At 55.2% G+C, this 19,207-nt stretch overlaps 7 protein-coding genes across 7 annotated transcripts; 5 read left to right on the forward strand and 2 right to left on the reverse strand.

Moving 5' to 3' along the window:
- Nucleotides 1-1,815: 1,815 nt before the first annotated feature.
- J7T55_006404 (uncharacterized protein) lies at nucleotides 1,816-2,311 on the forward strand (the record flags this gene model as incomplete). The annotated part of the gene is made up of 2 exons (XM_053143931.1): nucleotides 1,816-1,934; nucleotides 1,999-2,311. 2 exons carry the CDS (start codon nucleotides 1,816-1,818, stop codon nucleotides 2,309-2,311), a joined length of 432 nt encoding a protein of 143 aa, XP_053001169.1.
- Nucleotides 2,312-3,075: 764 nt separating this feature from the next.
- On the forward strand, nucleotides 3,076-5,248 carry J7T55_006405 (uncharacterized protein; the record flags this gene model as incomplete). Its single annotated transcript, XM_053143942.1, has 3 exons — nucleotides 3,076-3,267; nucleotides 3,336-3,776; nucleotides 3,839-5,248. The coding sequence occupies 3 exons, from the start codon at nucleotides 3,076-3,078 to the stop codon at nucleotides 5,246-5,248; spliced, it is 2,043 nt and encodes a 680-aa protein (XP_053001170.1).
- Nucleotides 5,249-6,573: 1,325 nt separating this feature from the next.
- Nucleotides 6,574-8,161, reverse strand: J7T55_006406 (von willebrand factor; the record flags this gene model as incomplete). Its single annotated transcript, XM_053143953.1, has 3 exons — nucleotides 6,574-6,951; nucleotides 7,030-7,865; nucleotides 7,933-8,161. 3 exons carry the CDS (start codon nucleotides 8,159-8,161, stop codon nucleotides 6,574-6,576), a joined length of 1,443 nt encoding a protein of 480 aa, XP_053001171.1.
- A 1,175-nt stretch (nucleotides 8,162-9,336) lies between these two features.
- J7T55_006407 (uncharacterized protein) lies at nucleotides 9,337-9,789 on the forward strand (the record flags this gene model as incomplete). The annotated part of the gene is made up of 1 exon (XM_053143964.1): nucleotides 9,337-9,789. The coding sequence occupies one exon, from the start codon at nucleotides 9,337-9,339 to the stop codon at nucleotides 9,787-9,789; it is 453 nt and encodes a 150-aa protein (XP_053001172.1).
- A 1,226-nt stretch (nucleotides 9,790-11,015) lies between these two features.
- On the forward strand, nucleotides 11,016-12,932 carry J7T55_006408 (minotransferase class i and ii; the record flags this gene model as incomplete). Its single annotated transcript, XM_053143975.1, has 6 exons — nucleotides 11,016-11,133; nucleotides 11,294-11,336; nucleotides 11,418-11,592; nucleotides 11,639-11,935; nucleotides 12,011-12,473; nucleotides 12,580-12,932. 6 exons carry the CDS (start codon nucleotides 11,016-11,018, stop codon nucleotides 12,930-12,932), a joined length of 1,449 nt encoding a protein of 482 aa, XP_053001173.1.
- Nucleotides 12,933-14,285: 1,353 nt separating this feature from the next.
- J7T55_006409 (uncharacterized protein) lies at nucleotides 14,286-15,086 on the forward strand (the record flags this gene model as incomplete). The annotated part of the gene is made up of 1 exon (XM_053143986.1): nucleotides 14,286-15,086. The coding sequence occupies one exon, from the start codon at nucleotides 14,286-14,288 to the stop codon at nucleotides 15,084-15,086; it is 801 nt and encodes a 266-aa protein (XP_053001174.1).
- A 307-nt stretch (nucleotides 15,087-15,393) lies between these two features.
- On the reverse strand, nucleotides 15,394-17,058 carry J7T55_006410 (basic region leucine zipper; the record flags this gene model as incomplete). Its single annotated transcript, XM_053143997.1, has 2 exons — nucleotides 15,394-15,956; nucleotides 16,791-17,058. The coding sequence occupies 2 exons, from the start codon at nucleotides 17,056-17,058 to the stop codon at nucleotides 15,394-15,396; spliced, it is 831 nt and encodes a 276-aa protein (XP_053001175.1).
- Between the last annotated feature and the right edge of the window lie 2,149 nt (nucleotides 17,059-19,207).

Raw genomic sequence — 19,207 nt, forward strand, 5'->3', positions numbered from 1 at the left:
CTATGGCTTTCCACCGTACCTGGTTTCATCACTTATTCCCTGGCAACACTCGACCACATTACACCTGCTCCCTTCCTTCGTCTCGAACCGAGTCTTTCAATCGCACGATCTAGATGACCACCACCCTGAATCACGAGATCGGGGTAAAATGGGCCGAAGCATAATGGCCTCCGAGCTGGAATAGGACCATGCCCCTTACTTTCTGGCCCTTTGTATACATCGTCATGCCCATTGCGAATGTCGAGGAAGTCCTGACCAAGTGGCACTCAGCCGAACAAGTGTTGTACGTTCGTACTTCCCTATCTGAAGCTACTTTGGGCTTCTGTGCGGCGATCCGAGCTGCCTTATGGGAGATGTTGCGAGGTCTCTCTCTGGAGAGTGCTGGTTTTCATGCGAGCCACATATTGACCGTCAAAGGTACAGACCATTGAAATGCTCAGTGTGGATCTCAACCTGATAGGCAGTCATGGTCAGAAATCCGTCAGGAAGAGGAAACTTTCGGTCTGGGTACCAGAACCTGGAGGGAAGCCGTCCATGTCAGCTACTCACAAATTCGGGGTCGAACTCAATATTGCGGATGTCGAATTTGGCACCAAAGCCCTAAGGTTTCATGGGGGTTTCAATGTTCATGGCTTTGCTCCAGCAACTTCTTTGCTGTTCCTTTCTGTCAACTCGCTTCACCGGACCTTAGGGACGCTCCTTTGGTCTCAGGGGCTTCAGTGTCATTGTTGGGTCTTCCGAATGGGGACAATGGCCCAGGAGTGGTATCAGGGCGAGGGTTGTGTGGCTTGGTGGGCAACACGACCTTGGGTCCATCTGGCACAGACAACAGACAGCTTGGTCTTGCTACAGGTCTGCGTCGGATATGGCCCCGAGTGATAACCGGGACGTCGGGTCTGCTGGGAGATTTTATGATTTCCTGCGGGAGATCCCCTTGCATTTTCTCTGTCGGGCACGGTCGAGGACATTCTCCCCTTCTTGCTTCCGGAAGACAGTCTTGGAAGGTCCCCATGGACTGTATCACACCGCTGTCCAGCCTTATTTCCTCCTGCAGAAAGACGCAAGGAGCCTTGAATCAGGTGGGTAGCTCGGCATCTGTCACGATACCTTGTTTGCTTCTGGCCAGAAAATTCCGCCGGTCCCCCCAGACCCTTTTGAGCAGCAGACTACCCTTCTTTCCTGGTAGCACCGCTGCCTGCTGGGCCTGTTAAGTTGTTGCACCATCTGCCACGCCTTGGTTTCTTTCTGATCATCTTTCCCCAACAACTTTTCCCCTCCTGATCCGCCACACATCAGCAACCTCAACTGCAGCAGCATCAACACTCCTCGGAGGAGGAACCCGGGCTGCTGCAGCATCAATACTCCTCAGAGGAGGAGCTCCAGCTGCATCAGCATCAACATTCCTCGGAGGAGGAAACCTAGCTGCTGCTTCATCAACACTCCTCAAAGGAGGAGCCCCAGTTGCTGCGGCATCACCACTCCTCAGAGAAGGAGCAGAGAACGACAGCAACAAGCTTCTTCTTGTCCGGTATCAGTCGATCAAGCCTGCCTTGACATCAACTCACGTAAGTTCACCACTGAAGCCAAACCATCCTGTGGAAGACACGTCCCAAACAAAGAAAGCATCCACACAACACCACATCTCGGCATCTCAGCAGCACAAGGTTTGACCCTCCCAACAGCTCCCCTCGGCAACAATCATCCAGTCCAGCTCGAACTTGGGGCTTTCGGAGTTCACAGTCTGTCTCATCATTTGAATGGGACATCAATGTGCGTGTTGACGTACACATCGATTCACTGCCTCCTCCCGACACCATGAGTTCCTCCAAACCCGGCAGCAACCTGCCTCAGCAGGGACCTGGGTCCGGCTCGGGTAATGGCGGCAAAGACTTACTCTCAGGACATGAGAGCTCCAAGGTGTCATCTACCATGCTGTGCGTTGTCTCCTGCCTCCATACTACCAAATGTATTGATCCGTTGCTGACGTTCTTTTTGCAGGTCGCCTGGCTCGCGGAACACCACGGATGTGGACGCTCAGTCCGCGAAGCTGATCCAGATACTGACAGATATGACAAAGGATGTGGTATGTGACAGCGTGTCTTGCATGTTTCTGCACATACGAGGCGAAGAAGCCCCTGATTTTACCGCGGTTTTCTGTTTTGCCTCAACCACCATGGTCTTGTCCCTAGCGACACTCATCATGAAGGGACTCTGTCTTCTCAAGCATGGGCCCAGTGGCTGCAGTCTCATGGACTTCGGCATGGCTCTTAATGAACCATGGTTGGCTGGGCACCTCCAGCCCTGGGGTTGAAGATGGAAGGGCTGAGGCTACCAGAGCTTCAGGTCATGATGATCTCCTCCTGGCTGTCCATGAAGTCAGCATTGGCTGGCATATTACCTTGGAGGAGAACGCATACCTTCTGTCAATGTGGTCCTGGTGTTGCTGCTGCCATCAGGGACATCAGGCATGCAGCCACAGAGTGAGCTGCACCCACCTGTCTGCACTAGCATTGTGCTGCACAGCCTGGAGAGGCTGGCTGCCTTTGCGCTATTCAACTTCACCCTCGTCTGAAGTGGCCACGCTGTCAGTCGTCCTATCTTCGTTTGCCTTCGAAGCGGTCTTACCTTCAGGCATGCGTTTCTGCAGCGGCAGACTGCCTACCTTTTCTACACAGCAAGCCATCCACCTCCCAACCACACCACTTGCAAATTCTCTGGACACCCTCCACACCCCACAGCAACCTTGACGATTCAACGCGCATCGCACATTGTCAAAGAAGCTCCCTTCCTTTCCTCTTGGTCTTCGCTGCTGCCATTCATTCTTCACAGCGTTGCCTCACTTCACATCACTTGACCCCTACGTGTTTGCCTTTGACCCAGAGGGCACCCTGTTCTGCAATCGCGTGCTGGCTGTCCTCAAACACAGCCGTTCGTCATAGCTCAACAAGCTGCGCTCGTCGCCATCGCCTTGATCTGGAGAAGCCTGGGAAAGCCTGGGAATCAATCTGGTCATTACGTCTCTTGCATCTTGCGTCTTTGTTTTTCCCCATTTCGCGCTAGCACTCAGCACCCACAATGAGCTCTAAGGCCTCTGGATTCGATGGAGCTTCGCTCTACTCGCCAAATCAGTCAACGGTGATAACCACAGATCCAGCTAACACCACCCGTCAGACTCCTTCAACGGACAACTCGTACCGTCCAGGCGGACCTTCGGGACTCGCAATCACTGCCAATCGACAGGAGCCCCTTCCCTTGAGCGTCGTTAATGTGAGTAAATCAATGACTCCGGTAAATTACATCACTACGCAATTGGTGGTCTAACCTTGAAAACGCAGGATATGCGCACTGGGCTCAATGGCGCGCAGTCTCGATTGCAGAGCTTGAGCCAGGCCGTTGGCCGCCAGCCTGGCATGCCGCCAGGTATCCCAGCTCTGGTGAACAATGACCTACGAGGCATTGGACATCAACTGATCACCATCAGTCACCTGTGCAACACGTTGCAGAACAAACTCGAGGAACAAGACCAGGCACACTTCAACGACCAACTTGCGCAGCGAGCCGCGTATGAGTCTTCTCTGAATGCAATTCATGGTCAACTAATCAAGGCCAATGGCACAATTGATGATCTCACTGAGCAGCTTCAACAGTCGAAGAAGCTCCTCGCTAAGCACGAGAAGAACCCCAAGGGTGGTGACCTGGAGATCAAGGCACAGAAGTTGACAGAGAAGGTCACCAATCAGAAGCGTCGTATCAATGAGCAGCAGGCGCAGATTGAGGTATGCTTTCCAATCGATGTCTAGAGAATTAGTTGTATGTACACAGCTAATTATTCACTCAGACCCTAAAGAGGAAGTTGAGCAACGGCAGCAAGCTCAGCAAGCTGGCCATTACTGACAAGAGGGACGACAAAACGTCTCCCAAGTTGGCACTCCCTCACTCCGCTACTTCTGAGCTCAAATACCCGCGCCGTAGGAGTCCTCCCGTCCCGCAGCCGAACATGTCCTCATCCATCAGCCATGAGGACCAGGAGTTTCTCGTCAGTCACCTCAAGAACATGAACATGGATAGTGGTCACGGATTCCCTCCGCATCATGGACCCACACGAATGCAGAGGGATAACCACTTCGGATACCGACCTGCTCCTGTTGCTCCCTCGTTCGGCCACTTTGGCCATCAGATGACGGCTGCTGTCGGTCCCACCAACCCCATGAGTGGTGCTATGGGCTCCCACGGTGCCTACCCCCCTCCTGCGACGTACGGTCATTATGCTGGCAATCCAATTCACGGACCACCCGTGTCACACCACACCTACGGCATGCCTAGCTTACAGCCTTCTGCTTCTCTCCCTGAGGCCCGAGGTGGCCCGTCTGGTTACAACAACTACTATAATCATAGCAATGCTCTTGTCCTCCGACGAAATGACGACCGTGAGTCCGACCCCCAGGTGGCACAGTGGAAAGTGTTATTCAAGAGACTATTCGACACCGTGACGGGCTGGCCAGTGGAAAATGGCAGAGTATTCCTACCCGGCGTTGTTGAGGAGGCTACCAGGAACAATCCCGATCTATGGGAGTACATCCTAAGTGCCGCCAGGTGCCACAAGGACCGGCAGGGCGCCGCCAACCACGCGCTCTTCATGTTGAGATCGCCCGTCTTCCGTGCGCCATTCATCACCCGCTTGTTCCTCCAGTACATCCAACAGGAGATCCTGCGTCCTAGGTCCTGGCTGGGTTTTGACGAGGAGTCGGACTCACTCTTGAAGAACTCAATTCTTCCTGTCCTGGAGAGTTCTGACGGCCCGTTTGACCAGCGCCGCACCGCACACCAGCAACTGCGGGGCGTGGTCGACGGAATTGTCAACCACGACAAGTACGAGGAATTCCGCGGCTTCCGGATGGCCGAGCACGCCCGGGCCTTGACGAGCATTGCGGGTCCTTTCTTGCGGGATGAGGCTGAGTCCCGAGACGCCATCTTGGGCCTACACTCCATCGCCAAGCTCGCAATGGAGTGCAGCGCCAAGATGATGTCGAGCTGCAAGTCATTCACATTCATCTGGGACCTGTGCGGCGTCAAGTTCTCCCACGACTCCCACGTCGCGCTCAACGAGAACCTCCACGGCATCGCTATACAGCAGAAGCACATGCGCGTCGCGCTCGTCGTCACGCCCAACGTCAGCTTCCGCAACGACAACGGCACCAGCATCGTGGCCCGCAGCATCTGCAAGGCCAATGTCTTCACCATGCATTGAACGAGGCACGCATTGTCTCCTCTTCGGTGTTCCTTGTCAACTGGACGGCTATTTCGACCATTTGGCTCTTTTCGTGCTGCTCGCGTCTTGAATTGACGGAGTTGAGCAACACACAGTGACGATTTCTGCTTTTCGACTTTGATCCTCAGCTTTGGCCCTTCCCAGCGCCGCCCAAAGATGGCTTGGCACCCGCCAAAATATGCTGAAGGCTCTCATGTCTTCATGGAAAGTCCGTCGCCAAGTGTCACAGGCGACCTGATATTCGGATAGGCTTGAGCAGTCTGTCTGTGGTTCCTCAAACAGCCTTCACCTGGTTTACGACTCTTTTCTCTCAGGACATTGAAGTCCTTGTACAAATTCACTTTTGGTTTTTCTTTTCTTTTCTCGGCATCTCGGCCTCGTCTACGGCTGATACGCATCATAATTTGGCGGTCCTCGGACTTGGAGGCTGGCCCGGATGGACCAGTGGACAGACTTCGCTGTCGGTAACCCTCCTATCAATCGGGTCACGTGCCGCGGATGCTTTTCTTTTCAGTAATGAGGAATGAGTGAGATGACGATCTTTGGTCTTCGCGGGACAGAGGTTTTACGACATGCAGTAGCCAGGAGTTTCTGGCATTTCTCTCTACGGACGACGATGGACTTGGGTACTTTCGCGACTCGGACGCATCCCACTGGGGGATGTGACATCGGCACCATGGTGGAAGCCTTGGAGACTGCTAGGATTCGGAAAGTCTCTTACTCCTGCAATTCATGAAATTCGACAAATTCAACGTATTCTTAGGTAGAAAAAAATGGTGGACCCCAAACTGATGGTCTCGTGCTTCGTGTGATGCTACAACGTGAAATGCAGTAGACACAGCGCTGCCAGCGCTGGTAGGACCGACCGGCTTAATTTTTCTGTGCTTTTCTCCTAGTCGACGTCTGCAGTCTTGTTGACTGGCAAAGTCTGCCCCCAGATTTGAATTTCTTAGAAAATGTTGCCCAGAAATTCATCTCGAAATTCATGTCACCTTGTGGCAACTGGCCTTCTGTGGGCAGGTTTTTGTTGGATGTCATCGTTACTACCGTGGCCATAGCCAAATACGTCACGTTGTCAAAACGAGCGACTTCAAAGCTATGAAACTTGAATTATAATTCTTTGAGAGGAGGTGTCTGCCCCCATGGGGTATCAAACTAACCAAATGGTTCCTAGGTAAGACGAGGTTTCACAACAGGAACTACGCACCAACGCCACGAGACCCGACTTGACCATCAAATGGGATCGTCTGCCGCCCCGCCCTTTTGTCTAACAGAACTCCAGAGTCGAATGAGAATGCAGAAATCTATGGGCTCCAGTGTAGACCACTCCCAGACGGAGGACCAAAGCCTTGCGCCCGCTGCTGTTCCTCTTGATCATACAGATTTTGGTGGAGGGCTTGCTCTTGCTGCTGTTGCCACACCTGCGAGGGGCCTGTGCTCGGACGGGTATGAGGAGGAGGAAGAGCTGGTGAGACACTACCGTATGAGGGCTGCCCCCACAGCTGTGAGGATTGCTCGTTGTAAGTCTGGCCATAGGAAGGCTGCTGCTGCCCCTGGCCATATTCTTGGACTGTACCGTAAGCGTAATGCTGCTGGTACTGCTGCTCTTGACCACCTTGTGACCCTCTGTGGTCCCCGAACTGCTGCTGTTGAGGCTGCAGGAACTGTTCGTGTCCGGCTTCCTAGGGACGCAGCATGCCGCTTCTCTGACTCCTCCGCTCAGCGTCCATGATCCTAGCACGATCGAGTCTCTTGACTACAGCGCCAAGCACCACCTTCAGGATACCGTCTCCGCTCAGGGTCGGCGTGTTGCCAGAGCCCCCGCCGCCGCGGGAATTAAAGGTCACGGTATCGACCATGTCCCGCACACCACCACCCAGCTCGGCCAGATCGTCGTCCAAGGTCCGAAGGGCCTCGGCGGCACCGGGCTCGTTGCCAACCTGGAAGAACTGCACGCCAACCTGGTGTGGCGGGGCCTCAAGTCGGTCGAGCTTCTGAGCGACGGACAGCAGGACGGATTCAGGGTCATCGGAGGGCACACCGTCAGTGATCATGATGACGTTGATGGGCTTGACGTCTGTAGCATCCGGGTCGCCGCCGGCTCGCTCAACGGCCGCCTCGTAGTGTCGCAGGTAGGCCTTCAGGATGTGATTGAGTCGCGTGCCCGTGGGCGTCATGCCTCCAGGACGGACAGAGGTGAAAATGCGCTCCACAGCGGATGCGTCTGTCACGTTGGAGTATCCGCCTGAAGCCTTGCCTTGAGACTGGCTAGCGGGGTAGGGCGAGCGGTGGTTCAGGAAATAGATGTCGACGCCGTCGGCATCGTGGGCAGTGCAGATGGGCGTGATGGACGAGAGAGCTGACTGGACTTCCCGCCAGGACCGGCCCACCATGCTGCCGCTGTCATCAATCAGGAAGATGGTGTCGAAGGAGGTCAGGAAGGCGTAGGGATCCTCTGGAGTGGTGGCTGTGATGGCAGAGAGTCTAGAGGGCGTAGGGCTTGGATCCCGCACGGCGTAGGCCGGGGACGGTGCCGATGGGTAGGCGCTGGCTCCACCGGTGGGCACACTACTATATGCCGGAGGAGGCTCATTGCCTGCAGGACGGCTGTCAGCACTCACTTTTCATGATGGGTTTGTTACACCGGCAGAGATGGGACTTACTTGGTACATGTGTGGAAGTAGAGGCGGTAGAGAAGGGGTTGGAGAAAGGATTGGCACTGATGCCCTGGCCTGAGGTAGCACCTGCTGAGAGCCTCACGGGCTGTGCCTGAGGCTGAGGCTGATGGCGAGGCTGTCTGGTAGGGCCCTGAGATGCGTTGCTGGGGGATCTGGAGAGCTTGTCCTTAATGGAGCCCTTGATAGAGCCGAAGAAGCTGCTCCTGCTGTCCATGTCGAATTGGACAGGTTTAACTAGGCGACGAGATGCTGATGAGTGACGACTTGAGCGACTGCGTCGAGAACTGCTTGTAGACGGGTGGATAAGTAGGTCGGACATTTGTGAAGACGGAGGTCTGGAAATTGTTTCCAGGCGAGTTTGCTGTCTTGCTGGAAGGAAGGGATGCAGACGGGAGGAGCTCTTAATTTAGAAAAGAAGTGATGAAGGGACACAAGCAATCAGTGGTTGGCCCTGCTTCTGTGACTCGCACTTGCTCTTGCTTGCTCTGACACTTGCACTTGCACTTGGCCGGTCAGTTGGTAGGCCTAAGACGATGTTTTATGGTTGATGAGACGGTGGAGTTGACTGTTCATAGCAGCTATCCGAGCACATCTCAACGACGAAGACGACTTCTTATCACATCCTCACAAGTCATGACAGGAGGGCAGACTGTGTGCCTTGCGTTTGCCTGCCATGGGCGCAGCATCGATGGCTCACATTGAGGGCCACCTATTTGGGATGCTAAAACGCTTTGTTGATTAAGTACGGGAGCCGGCCCAGGCAGAGAGCGGACAGACAGACTTGAGGGACGCAGAACCAACATACCAGTCGTTTTACTACACAAAGGACTTGAATGATGAAGCAGAGGAAGGCCGCGACCGCATCCAGAAGGATGGGTGAGACCCGCCAGCATCAGGTGGGCATTGTGCTAGTCGTCTGTCGGCTGACACAGCCTCTCGCGCCGCTTCGAGAGGAGGCACAGCACTGCCACTGCGCTCGTTCAGTGGTCAGAGGTTGCACAACATGCATATGCATACATGTGTACTTGGCGGGCATGCAGTGCAGCTTACACGTCTGCCGGCCGGTCAGCCTAACTAACAATCTGATGACTGTACTGCAGTCGCCCAGTGGCTGCGCCTATGCACATGCTTTACAGATCCTGAGCCTGATTGTCGGTGATGGGTGGTGGTGGTGGTGGTGGTGTTGGGTGTTGGTACCAATACTGAACCGCATAGCACCGTGTTGGCGGGGCTGAGGCTGAGGCTGAGGCTGTGGCCTTTCTCGCCCCTCGCCCATCCACATCCCACATGGCTCAAGATATGAGATGGGCCACTGAGAAACATGCACAAAGGTACCTGCATAAGCGAGGCCTTTTTGCAAGGGGTCCTCAACTACACGGACTGTTTAGAATGCTTAGTAGCAATCGCCTTGTTGCCTTCTCGGGATGCAGACTTCAGACCTCGGGCGCACCACGGGCTTCTGCATCTGCTGTCTGCCATCAGAGTCACAAGTCGAAGTCATTTTACTGCCCGCTGTATGGTGAAGCAGACAGACGTGAGGCCTTCAACGGCGCTGCCGAAGGCGGCAGGGTGTCCAACGCCACCTCGCTGCCCACCATCACGAGGGTGCCGGTGCGGACATCAGGCACGATATGGGCGGAGGAGACGAGTGCTAGTCGGCCAAAGACCTCCAGGCTCCCTTCGGCCCGGGGTCAGGGGGTCTTCCGGCTCCATCATCTCGGCTTCGCAGCATCGCCAAGACTGTCGGCTCCGGTCTCTGGGGTCCCGGCCAAGGACATCCTGAATCTGAATCCTACCTGCAGGTCCGCACGAGCGGCCTTAGCCCAGGCACTCGGGATTTAGCTCTGTGGGATAAACGGGATCATGTCTGTGGTGGCCTGGAGTCTGTCTGTCACATCTCTCTTCTTTCCCTTCACCTCTCCCGGTCTATCATGACCCACTTGTAGATCAGCGCTGCACATGAGGGACCAGTGGCCGGAACGGGCTGAATAGGCAAGGCCATGATCACGAAGACATCTTGATGTGGAATAAGCTTATGGTATGTTTAGCTCGCGCGAGACTCACACGACAAGCTCTCGTATATGTGCCCATTCACGCACCTGTACGAGCTTGTCAGAGGGAGCCACATGATGGGCTCGATCGGACCGGCCGTCGGAAGAGCTCGCCTCTACGAAACAGATGTTTGGCCTGTCGTGCTTTTACCTACATCTGGGCTTGCTATCTCTTTGACCTGATGCGAATATTTGGCGACTGGTCTTGTTCGACAAATATGAAGTGGACAGCATAGAATCGTCACCGCCTTCTCGCCTCTCGATGCTGCATACATATTACCCCGCTGTTACATTCTCGTCTGGTGGGGTTGATTCACGATCCAGGAGATTCAAGTGGGGAGCATCGGCACTGGACCGCCCTAGATACTGTGTCTCTACAATGCACTGAATCAGTCCTCCCCCGGGGCAGCTCTGGGGTACAAGACCGGTCTCCATCAAGCTGAATCCCCAGATGCTGCACTGGATCGTGGACGGGCCTAGTGCCTTGCATTCTCGTGTCGCTATTCAAGACGTGTGTGTGCACCGTTCTGTGTCAGGTAGGCAACAGGAGCGTATTGCAAAGTGTGCAACATGTAGGAAATAGGGATGGTGGTCCAGCATAAACCAGCGTGGGCAGCCCCGTTCACCTGGGTCGACCTGAAGAAAACCAATCAGCCGCTCCATGTGGGAATGCCTCGTGTCTCTCAGCCCAACGGGCAACCTATTAGAAGCCCCGGGTGTCTGAGCAAGCATGGCGACGGTGAGCTGCCCGGCGGCCCATTTGTTGGCACATGGTCTAGTGAATACCACGCACAGTATTTAGCTGTTCGTCTCAGCTATCCTTTCCAGGGCGGGGTCAGCAGCAGTGGCTTTTCTGTTTGCCTCTTTGTCTCAAGCAAACAGAGTCGTCGACAAATCGCTCCCCTTAGCCTATCTCGTTGGGCGGGCGACGTCTATATTTTCTTACTTGACGACGACCTGAATCGCCAAAATCTTTGCCAAACACATACCCGCGTAACACAACACTAACCGCCCAGCATGTCTAACGCAATGGCTTCGGTGGTCGGGGCTTTTGCCAACCGCAAATTCTCAATCAACCGCAACACTGGTGTACCCCGGGAGCGTCGATTCTCTATCGGTGAACCTAGTGCCACTGGTGAGTTCGGACGTCTGCTGGATGTCTTGTCTTGGCTGTCTTGGCCATCTCGATGTGCAGTAGATGCAACCCCCCTGCAACCCAAAACATTCCAGCTTCGAGTTGGGCCCTCTCAGAGCGTAGATTGTCTTGCTAACGGTATTCTATTTGTGACATCCAGAGCACAGCTCCAAGATCCACCGGCAGTTTCGAGCTGCTCACGAGTAAGCCCGTCGACGAGACGAGACCTACAACGATCGACCCAGTCCGCGAGAGCACACGCTTACATATATCTATGTCTATAGGGGTCACTTGCCCCACGCTGGTCTAGATCCCTCGAGGTCCTCTACCGGTGTCGTCTGGTGCACAGAACGAGCAAGTGAATTCGGCTACCTCGAAGAGCCAGAGAGATGGGCAAACTTGGGCCAGGGTGCCCCCGAGGTGGGTTTCCGCAGCAGCAATATCGGCGAGGCCAACAAGGTGCAGGGTGGCAGGACAAAATACTAAGCGCTCTCGGTGTGCATAGGTCGAGGATGACATCGAAGGTTGCTTCCAGCGACCTACCCATATCGACGTCACCGTCGCCAGCAGAGAATATGCCCCGACCGCTGGCATCAAGCCGCTTCGCGAGGCCGTTGCCAAGATGTACAACGAGCATCATCGCCAGGGCAAGGCCAGCCAGTACACCTGGGAGAACGTTGCCATTGTTCCTGGAGGCCGTGCTGGTCTGATTAGAATCGCTGCGGTTCTTAACCAGGCCTACCTGGGTTTCTTCATCCCAGATTATACTGCTTACAATGAGATGTTGTCGTTGTTCAGGAATGTGAGTCCGACTGGTCCAGCTTTGCTGCGCTTTAAGCGATAGGCAAGGGATCTCACACTAAACTCATCTTTCTAGTTTGCTGCTATCCCTGTGCCTTTGGACGAGGAGGATGGATACCACATCCACCCGGACAAGATCGCCGAGGAAATCAGGCGAGGAACAGGTGTGATCCTGACCTCCAACCCTCGCAACCCGACCGGCCGTGTCGTCCAGAACCCGGAGCTTGCCGAGATCCAGGACATCTGCCGTGGCCGAGCCACCTTTATCAGCGACGAGTTCTACTCGGGCTACAACTACACCTCCAACTGCGACGGTTCGACCATCTCCGCCGCCGAGAATGTTATCGACGTCGACGAGGACGACGTCCTCATCATTGACGGCCTGACCAAGCGCTTCCGCCTGCCCGGCTGGCGTGTCGCCTGGATTCTCGGGCCCAAGGAGTTCATCAAGGCCATCGGCTCCTGCGGCTCCTACCTCGACGGCGGCACCAACGCGCCCTTCCAGGAGGCCGCCGTGCCCATGCTCGAGCCCACGCTCGGTATGTTCAAGCTCTTGTTTTGCCATCACGACCTCCAAATTCCCTCACCTTCAGAATGTCCCAGAAACAAGCAAGGGTCCAGTAACAGGTAACTGACGTCTAATAGTGAGGACCGAGATGCAAGCGCTGCAGACCCACTTCCGGGAGAAGCGTGACTACGTCGTCAAGAGGCTGCGCACCATGGGCTTCGTCATCAAGTACGTGCCCGACTCGACCTTCTACCTGTGGCTCAACCTGGAGGGCCTCCCCGGCCCGATCAGCGACGGCCTGAACTTCTTCCAGGCCTGCCTGGAGGAGAAGGTCATTGTCGTCCCGGGCATCTTCTTCGATTTGAACCCGGCGAGGCGTCGTGACCTCTTCGACTCGCCCTGCCACCACTTCGTGCGTTTCTCGTACGGGCCCAAGATGGAGACGCTCCAGCTGGGATGTGACGGCATCGAGAGGGTTGTCAACAAGTAAGTGATTACCTAGACGCTCCTGAGTACGCAGGTTACTAATTTCTTGTGTAGATTCAAGAAATTTTCCGACAATTAAGTTGGCTCACCAAGAATGGGCGATAGAGTATAAATATATATGTTTTAGGCCCTGATTACGGAAAAAGAGGCCCAAATTATACAAGCGTCATTCCCATGGCATTATATTTACATCTGTCCGATTTCAATTGCAGTGCCGTATTTGCGTGATGAAATGTAGTGTATTGTAGGATAACCTCCTGTGTTCCTGTGGGATAACCTGCAGGGAAACCCCCTTAAATGAACATATGGGAACACAATGCCAGCCCAAACTCTGGTTGGCAGAGTGACAACCAACCGTCCGAATCGGGCAGGAGCTTGGTAAGAGTCGTCTTGCTCTCGATTTGGGACACTGTCCACACGAAAGTATTTCGTGGATGAACTTTCTGTCATCCATTTTCTATTCTGGGTTGTTAGATGACCCATACTACGTACATGAGTTAATCATGAAAGCCACACCAACATTCGACATCACCTGGAAGCTACATAATCATTGCCGCCCGAAATTCAACCTATCTCAATACGAGTCCGAGTTTGCATATTCGACCGAGTGTAACAAGCAATGGACTGGTGATCAGAAGTCTTGTTAGCAGGGCAGGGCAGGGCTTCGGCCAGGATACTCCCGTTTAATCCTTCCCAGGTGGATCAATCGTAGCCCACAGCATATTTCTACTAGATCAGGGAGGTAGTATCAGGTTGAGCTGACCTGACTTAGGCTTGACTGACATGTCAGAGTGGCGGCTTACGGCACGAGGGTGACAAGTCTACGCTCCAGTCATACCTCACCTTGGTCAACTGAGATCTTGTCATGACCCGTCACCTTGGGGCTCCTCTTTCCTCGGAATCGTCATCGACCACATGTCACACAAGGCTCCCTCGCATGTAGTCCCTCGGTTGTGTGTCGCATGCCTCCGCGGATATGCTTCTCTCCTTGATGTGATAGCGAAGTAATAAAGATTCTGCTTCGGAATAATTCCGTAACGGGCTATGGACACCCAAGAAAATACGAACCCCGAATTCTGACCAATATTTTCTGTGTAGCTCGAAATAGTGACCCATGAAGGAAATAGCATGGAGAAAGCCGCGCTGAACGGCGAGGGATATTTGGCCGAGCTTGGGCCAGCCGGGCAAAGCACCCCAATTATGGACTCCCAGGGAAGGTCTGTTCTAGAACCCACCCGAAAGTCATGGTCCAGCAATCGCCGATGAGCCTCAAAAACAGGAACAAGCCTCGGTCACGCGCTACAAATACCGGTCTTTCTCGACAACACGTCCTGTACAGGCCTGACTCGAGCCGGCAATGAGGAGCTGGGCAAAGCACACGAGACTCGTGGGACCTCACCGCAGCTCACCGACGCACACCACCACCATTACCTCAACGGGGCGCCACCTGCAACAGCACCCAGCACCAGGAGGAGTCCACGCCCGCGCCCAGCCTCGACGGCGGCCTTCCCTCCCCATCGTCAGCCGCGTCTACCCACAGCTGCTACCACACCATTACTACCACCACAACCGCCAGCAGCGAGCCCCCACGCCCGCGGTGGTAGGGAGCACCCCGGCCGCAGCCCGCGGCATAATGACAGTGACAGGAAGCCCCGCAGGAGGCGCGAGCACGTCAGCCGCGCCCGGGAGCACACAAGATGGGCCCTCGCCCGCGGCGGCCAATCACGCCGCGCGCCCGGCCCCAGGCGCGCCAGATCCGTCTGGGGCCGCAGCAGGGCACGCCGCAGATCACGGCGAGAATGCAGGCGAGCGTGAGGCGGCAGGGGGAGGAGCAGGAGAAGCAGCAGCAGCAGCAGCAGCAGCAGGGGTTGTGGATGGAGAAGGAGGTGGGAGTGGCGGCGGCGACGTGAAGACCCTCCCGGCGCCAACAGAGGGCGGGAACGTGCAGACCCTCGAGGTCGACGGGAAACCTATCAGCTTGGACCACATGGGCCCTATGGTTGTTCACAAGGACGGCACGCTGTCAAGGATCAACAACTGGGGGGAGATGACTGAAATTGAGCGTCAGAACACGCTGCGGATACTGGTGAAGAGGAACCAGGTCAGATTGGGTGCCTTGAGGCAAGGTTTGCAGACAGAGGATAATGAGACCAAGTAGTGAATCAGTACTGTTACTGAGCATTCATTGTGCTGAGGTTCATCCGAGACAGAACGAGAACCAGAATTACATTTCCCACGTAAACATAAACATGAAGTCAATGAAGTCCCCCACCGTCCCCCATGTTCCAGGGGAACTATGCTCCTTGACCAATTTCCCTGCCCGTGCCGCAAGGAGGAGAACCATAGTGTTGGCCGAGCCCAACCCGAAAACGCCTGCCAATGTGTGTGCATCTAGGAAACGGCTTTGGTGAACCTAGTTGGTAGCGGGTATATACTCGAGATCAAACCACCCGGTTACTCAGGCGTTATGAGGATGCTTCGGTCTTGGCCCTTTTCGAGACCGGAGCCTCGTCCGTCTTGGCAATGATTTCAGCCTCAGCTTTGTCCTCATCCTTCGACTCAGCGGCTTTTGAAGCTGCCGCCTTGCTAGGGGCGCTGCCTTCGTTCTTCTCGATGACCAGCTTCTTCAACCATTGGTTTTCCGTCTCGAGCTGTGTGATCTTCTGCTCGAGCGCAGCGACCTTCTCAGACATTTCCTTGGCGCTCTTCTCGAGAGCCTGCTCCCTCTGCTTCTTCTTGACGCGGAATCGAGCGCTGGCAGCAGTGTTTCTCCGGCGCTTGTCCTCCTCGGCCGCCACTCTCGAGACCTCCTCCATGTTCATGGCGCGGCTGGGAATCTGGGGTTCGGTGCCCCGGCGCTTTTCACCCGTCTTGGGCTGAGCGCCGGCATGGTTTGCGTAGGCGTGCTGGGCAGGATAAACAGCCTGTGGATTTGGCTGAATAGGCTGCAGGCTTCCGAGGCTCTCGGGAAAGTTGTTTAATGTGGGAGACGCGTATGTGTTGTTGAAATCGCCGAAATTGAACTCCCCTGTACGAGGCATAGTGCCATGATCAGCAAGTGTGCTTCACGAGAATTTGATTCATCCAGGTCGTGTGGACGGTAGTGAAACACGCAGCAAAGAGAAGCACGGATTGAGGAGGAAAGTCTGATGAACAAGCTTCACAGCCCCCGGGATGTTGACCATGTCAGACATATCAAGAAATGGACACCGCGGAACCATGGGGGGGTATAGTCTGGGGATGGGTGCAGGTGAGGCATGGGTTCTGTCGGTTCTGGGTGATGGAGAGTGACACTGTGAAGTCACGGGAAATGGCGCCATCGATGGCCATTATGGCGGATGCATATCTGGCGCTACCCCAGAGGCTACCCTCGCAGAAAGCAGCCGGGATTGACATGTCCTCGCATCTGAAGGCACCCAGGGCCAATCAGATGGGCAGCTGATGGCGCAAGCTTGGTGCAGGTCGCAGATGCAGGGTGGGGAAGGCAAGGCTGTTTCTCTCCGTGCGCGATAGCAGAGTGCCATTGGCTTCGTGTGCAGTCTCGGACGGAAGATCTGAGCTTTTCGGAACCGGTCAGAGGCTCAGAAGGCACTTGCCTCATCGCCAGGTCTCTCGGCATTCACCGTCCCCTGCCGAGAACCCGGCCCCTCTCAGCCGGAAGACCGCTTTGCTCTCCAAGAGACTCAACCTCTGGTGATGACGATGATGGCCCGTGGTGCCCCATGGCCTGGACCCAGGAAGGATTGCCAGTCGCACAGACGGAGCAGGGCAGGGCCAGCAGAGGATACCAAGCAAAGCATGGCTGCATTGCACGCTTTGAAGAGCAAGCATCAGACGCAAATAGAAACCCAAAAAGACCTACCACTATTCATATTGAACTCCATGCTCCCAAATTCGCCTGGAATCGTCGACGTAGCTGATGACGGTTCGGGTTTCGACGCCGGGCTCTCGGCAGTAGGCTTAAAGTCGGTCTGTGTCTGGGTATCAAAGTCGAAGAATTGCGTGTTCGCAAACAAATCCAAACTGTCGATGTTGCTGAAATCCTCCTCGGGTTCGGTGGTTGGCACCGTGTTCAGTTGTTCCCTCATGAACTGGGCCAAGTTGGACCCTTGCCGCCTGAAGTTGGCCATGTCGTCGTCTTGTGTTGTTGCTCGAACCACGTAGTCGGTCTCGCAAGCTCGGAGTAGTGACTTCGAAAACGGGAGTCGACAATCACAACCGTAGTCGTCGTAAACGCGATCTCGTCGCCGGCGGTGGTGTCGGATACGTGTGCGTAAGTTGCCCGATAAAATTGATCCGTGAGTGATGATCGGTGCTCTTAATTGCAGCAGGTGCCGATGAGGATGATTTGTGGCCTTGGTTGGGCGGAGTGTCACGAGTCGAGGTTTTTGTGTGGTTGAGTCAGTTCGCTGGCGCGGGTGGTCCAGGAGGTAAAGTATGAGAGTGGTGCCAGTCGAATTCGCCGGTGATCGGGGGGTCGGTTTATTAAGGGCGATCCAGGTCACGGCCAAACGGTGGTAATCAGAATGCAGCAAGGCCGAGCGTCATCCGGACCCTGCACGCAGCGACGACGAAAGCGACCCGGGAGAGTCGATGATGGGTTATTTACCTGTTTGACAGGTTGGGGAGGAGCCAAGATATGAATGAGTCTTGAACCACACACAGGTCAGACGAGATGTTGAGAAGGGGATTGGACTGAGCGGAGTGTGTTGCGAAGCACTCTTTGATCTGGGGGAGAGGGGGCAGGTGAAAGAAAAAATATGGACAACGTAAGAGACTGGGGTCGGAACAAGGGCGCTGCGGGGCTTTCACGAGAGTTGGATGTGAATGAGCGAGCAAGCGACCTGACGGCTTGAGGTCAGGCAGTCAGTCAGGTTCAAGAGACCCAGTCCAGCCAGTCCAGCCAGTCAGCCCAGTCCAGTCCAGGGCAAGCGGGTCGGCGCTAACTGCGTGCTGCACAGGAACTGGTAACAGCTTGCGGTCGGAAGGGCGCCTGGCCGCGTGCGGAAACCCTGTGTAGGGACCTTTCCCGCTGTTAGAGGAAAATCTCTGATCCCGCCCTAAACCACACCATCCTTCATCATTTCATCAAGAGTACATGCGTCCCATCATCCCACGCGGGGACAGTTCCCAAGATCGGAAATGTGGTGCCCCACCCTCTGAGGCGAGGCCACGCCGCCTCTCCTGGTCAGAGCCTGGTCAGGCCGCCCGGCTCTCCCCTTTCATCCCCTACAATCCCCTACGACCCCCATTGTCACCCAGTCCGCCGGTTAAATTAAGAGTGGGTGAAGAGCCGACAGCGTCACCACCCACGGCAGGCCATCCCACATGGCGAGGGATTGAATTATCTAATGAGTGGTGGGGACCCTGGCCAGCTACCTCCGGCGCAGTGTGCCCATCCCGCACAGCAAGCCACAGGATGCGACCAAAACCTATCCCGGATTCCAGAACGACGGCCTCGACTCGTCGCTCGTCTGCGCAGTATCCACGCACACGGGACACTCAATAGCTGGATACCACAGTAGGCAGCTGCACGCGAGCTGCACTACGTTGCCTCATCCGTCCTGCACGACACAAGCCACCAGTGACGCGGAGGCATTCATTCATATTGCTGCCCTTCAATACAACATCGACTGAACTGACAGGCCATGGGCCACAACCCACAGGCCACGGCACACAGCACACAACAACAAGCCTCGGAGAATAGGCCTTTGCTGTCGAAGACATCGATCTTCAAGAGGGCCCACGGGCCCCCAGCCGACGACGAGGCAGATGGTTTCAACTAGCGAAAATGGGCCCGATCGTTGCCGAATCGCCGGAGATGCACCGCCAGCCAAGCTCCCCTGCGCCGCACCAACCACTCACCACGAGCTGACGACTCGACGATGGACGCAGCAGGTGGACCCTAGATTTTCTCGTCTCCAAAATACTAATCAAGATTAATCAGCCTGACGACCCGACGCCCTTCACTATGCGCTCAGTTACCGCTATTCTATTAGCATACAGCCCGACGTAGCACATGGCAGTCCCAGCTTGCCATCCCTTTGCTTCGACGGTGCTCCAATCCGGATGCAGTGTAATATTGCGTTGGTTATTTGACAGTATATAAGTAACCTGGATGCGCAATTGTGTTCTATCTATGTAGTACCCTGATAGCTTTGCGGACAAGTCGGGAAACGTACAGCCTGCCCCGCTGCTGCTGATAAATCAAGACTGCTGCTCCCTATCTCTTGTGTCTGATGACAGGTAACAAATGCAAATGCCAAGCCTACCTTCTTA

This window comes from Diaporthe amygdali (genome assembly GCF_026229845.1).
Source record: "Diaporthe amygdali strain CAA958 chromosome Unknown NODE_1_length_4327563_cov_65_473760, whole genome shotgun sequence".
Lineage (NCBI taxonomy): Eukaryota > Fungi > Ascomycota > Sordariomycetes > Diaporthales > Diaporthaceae > Diaporthe > Diaporthe amygdali.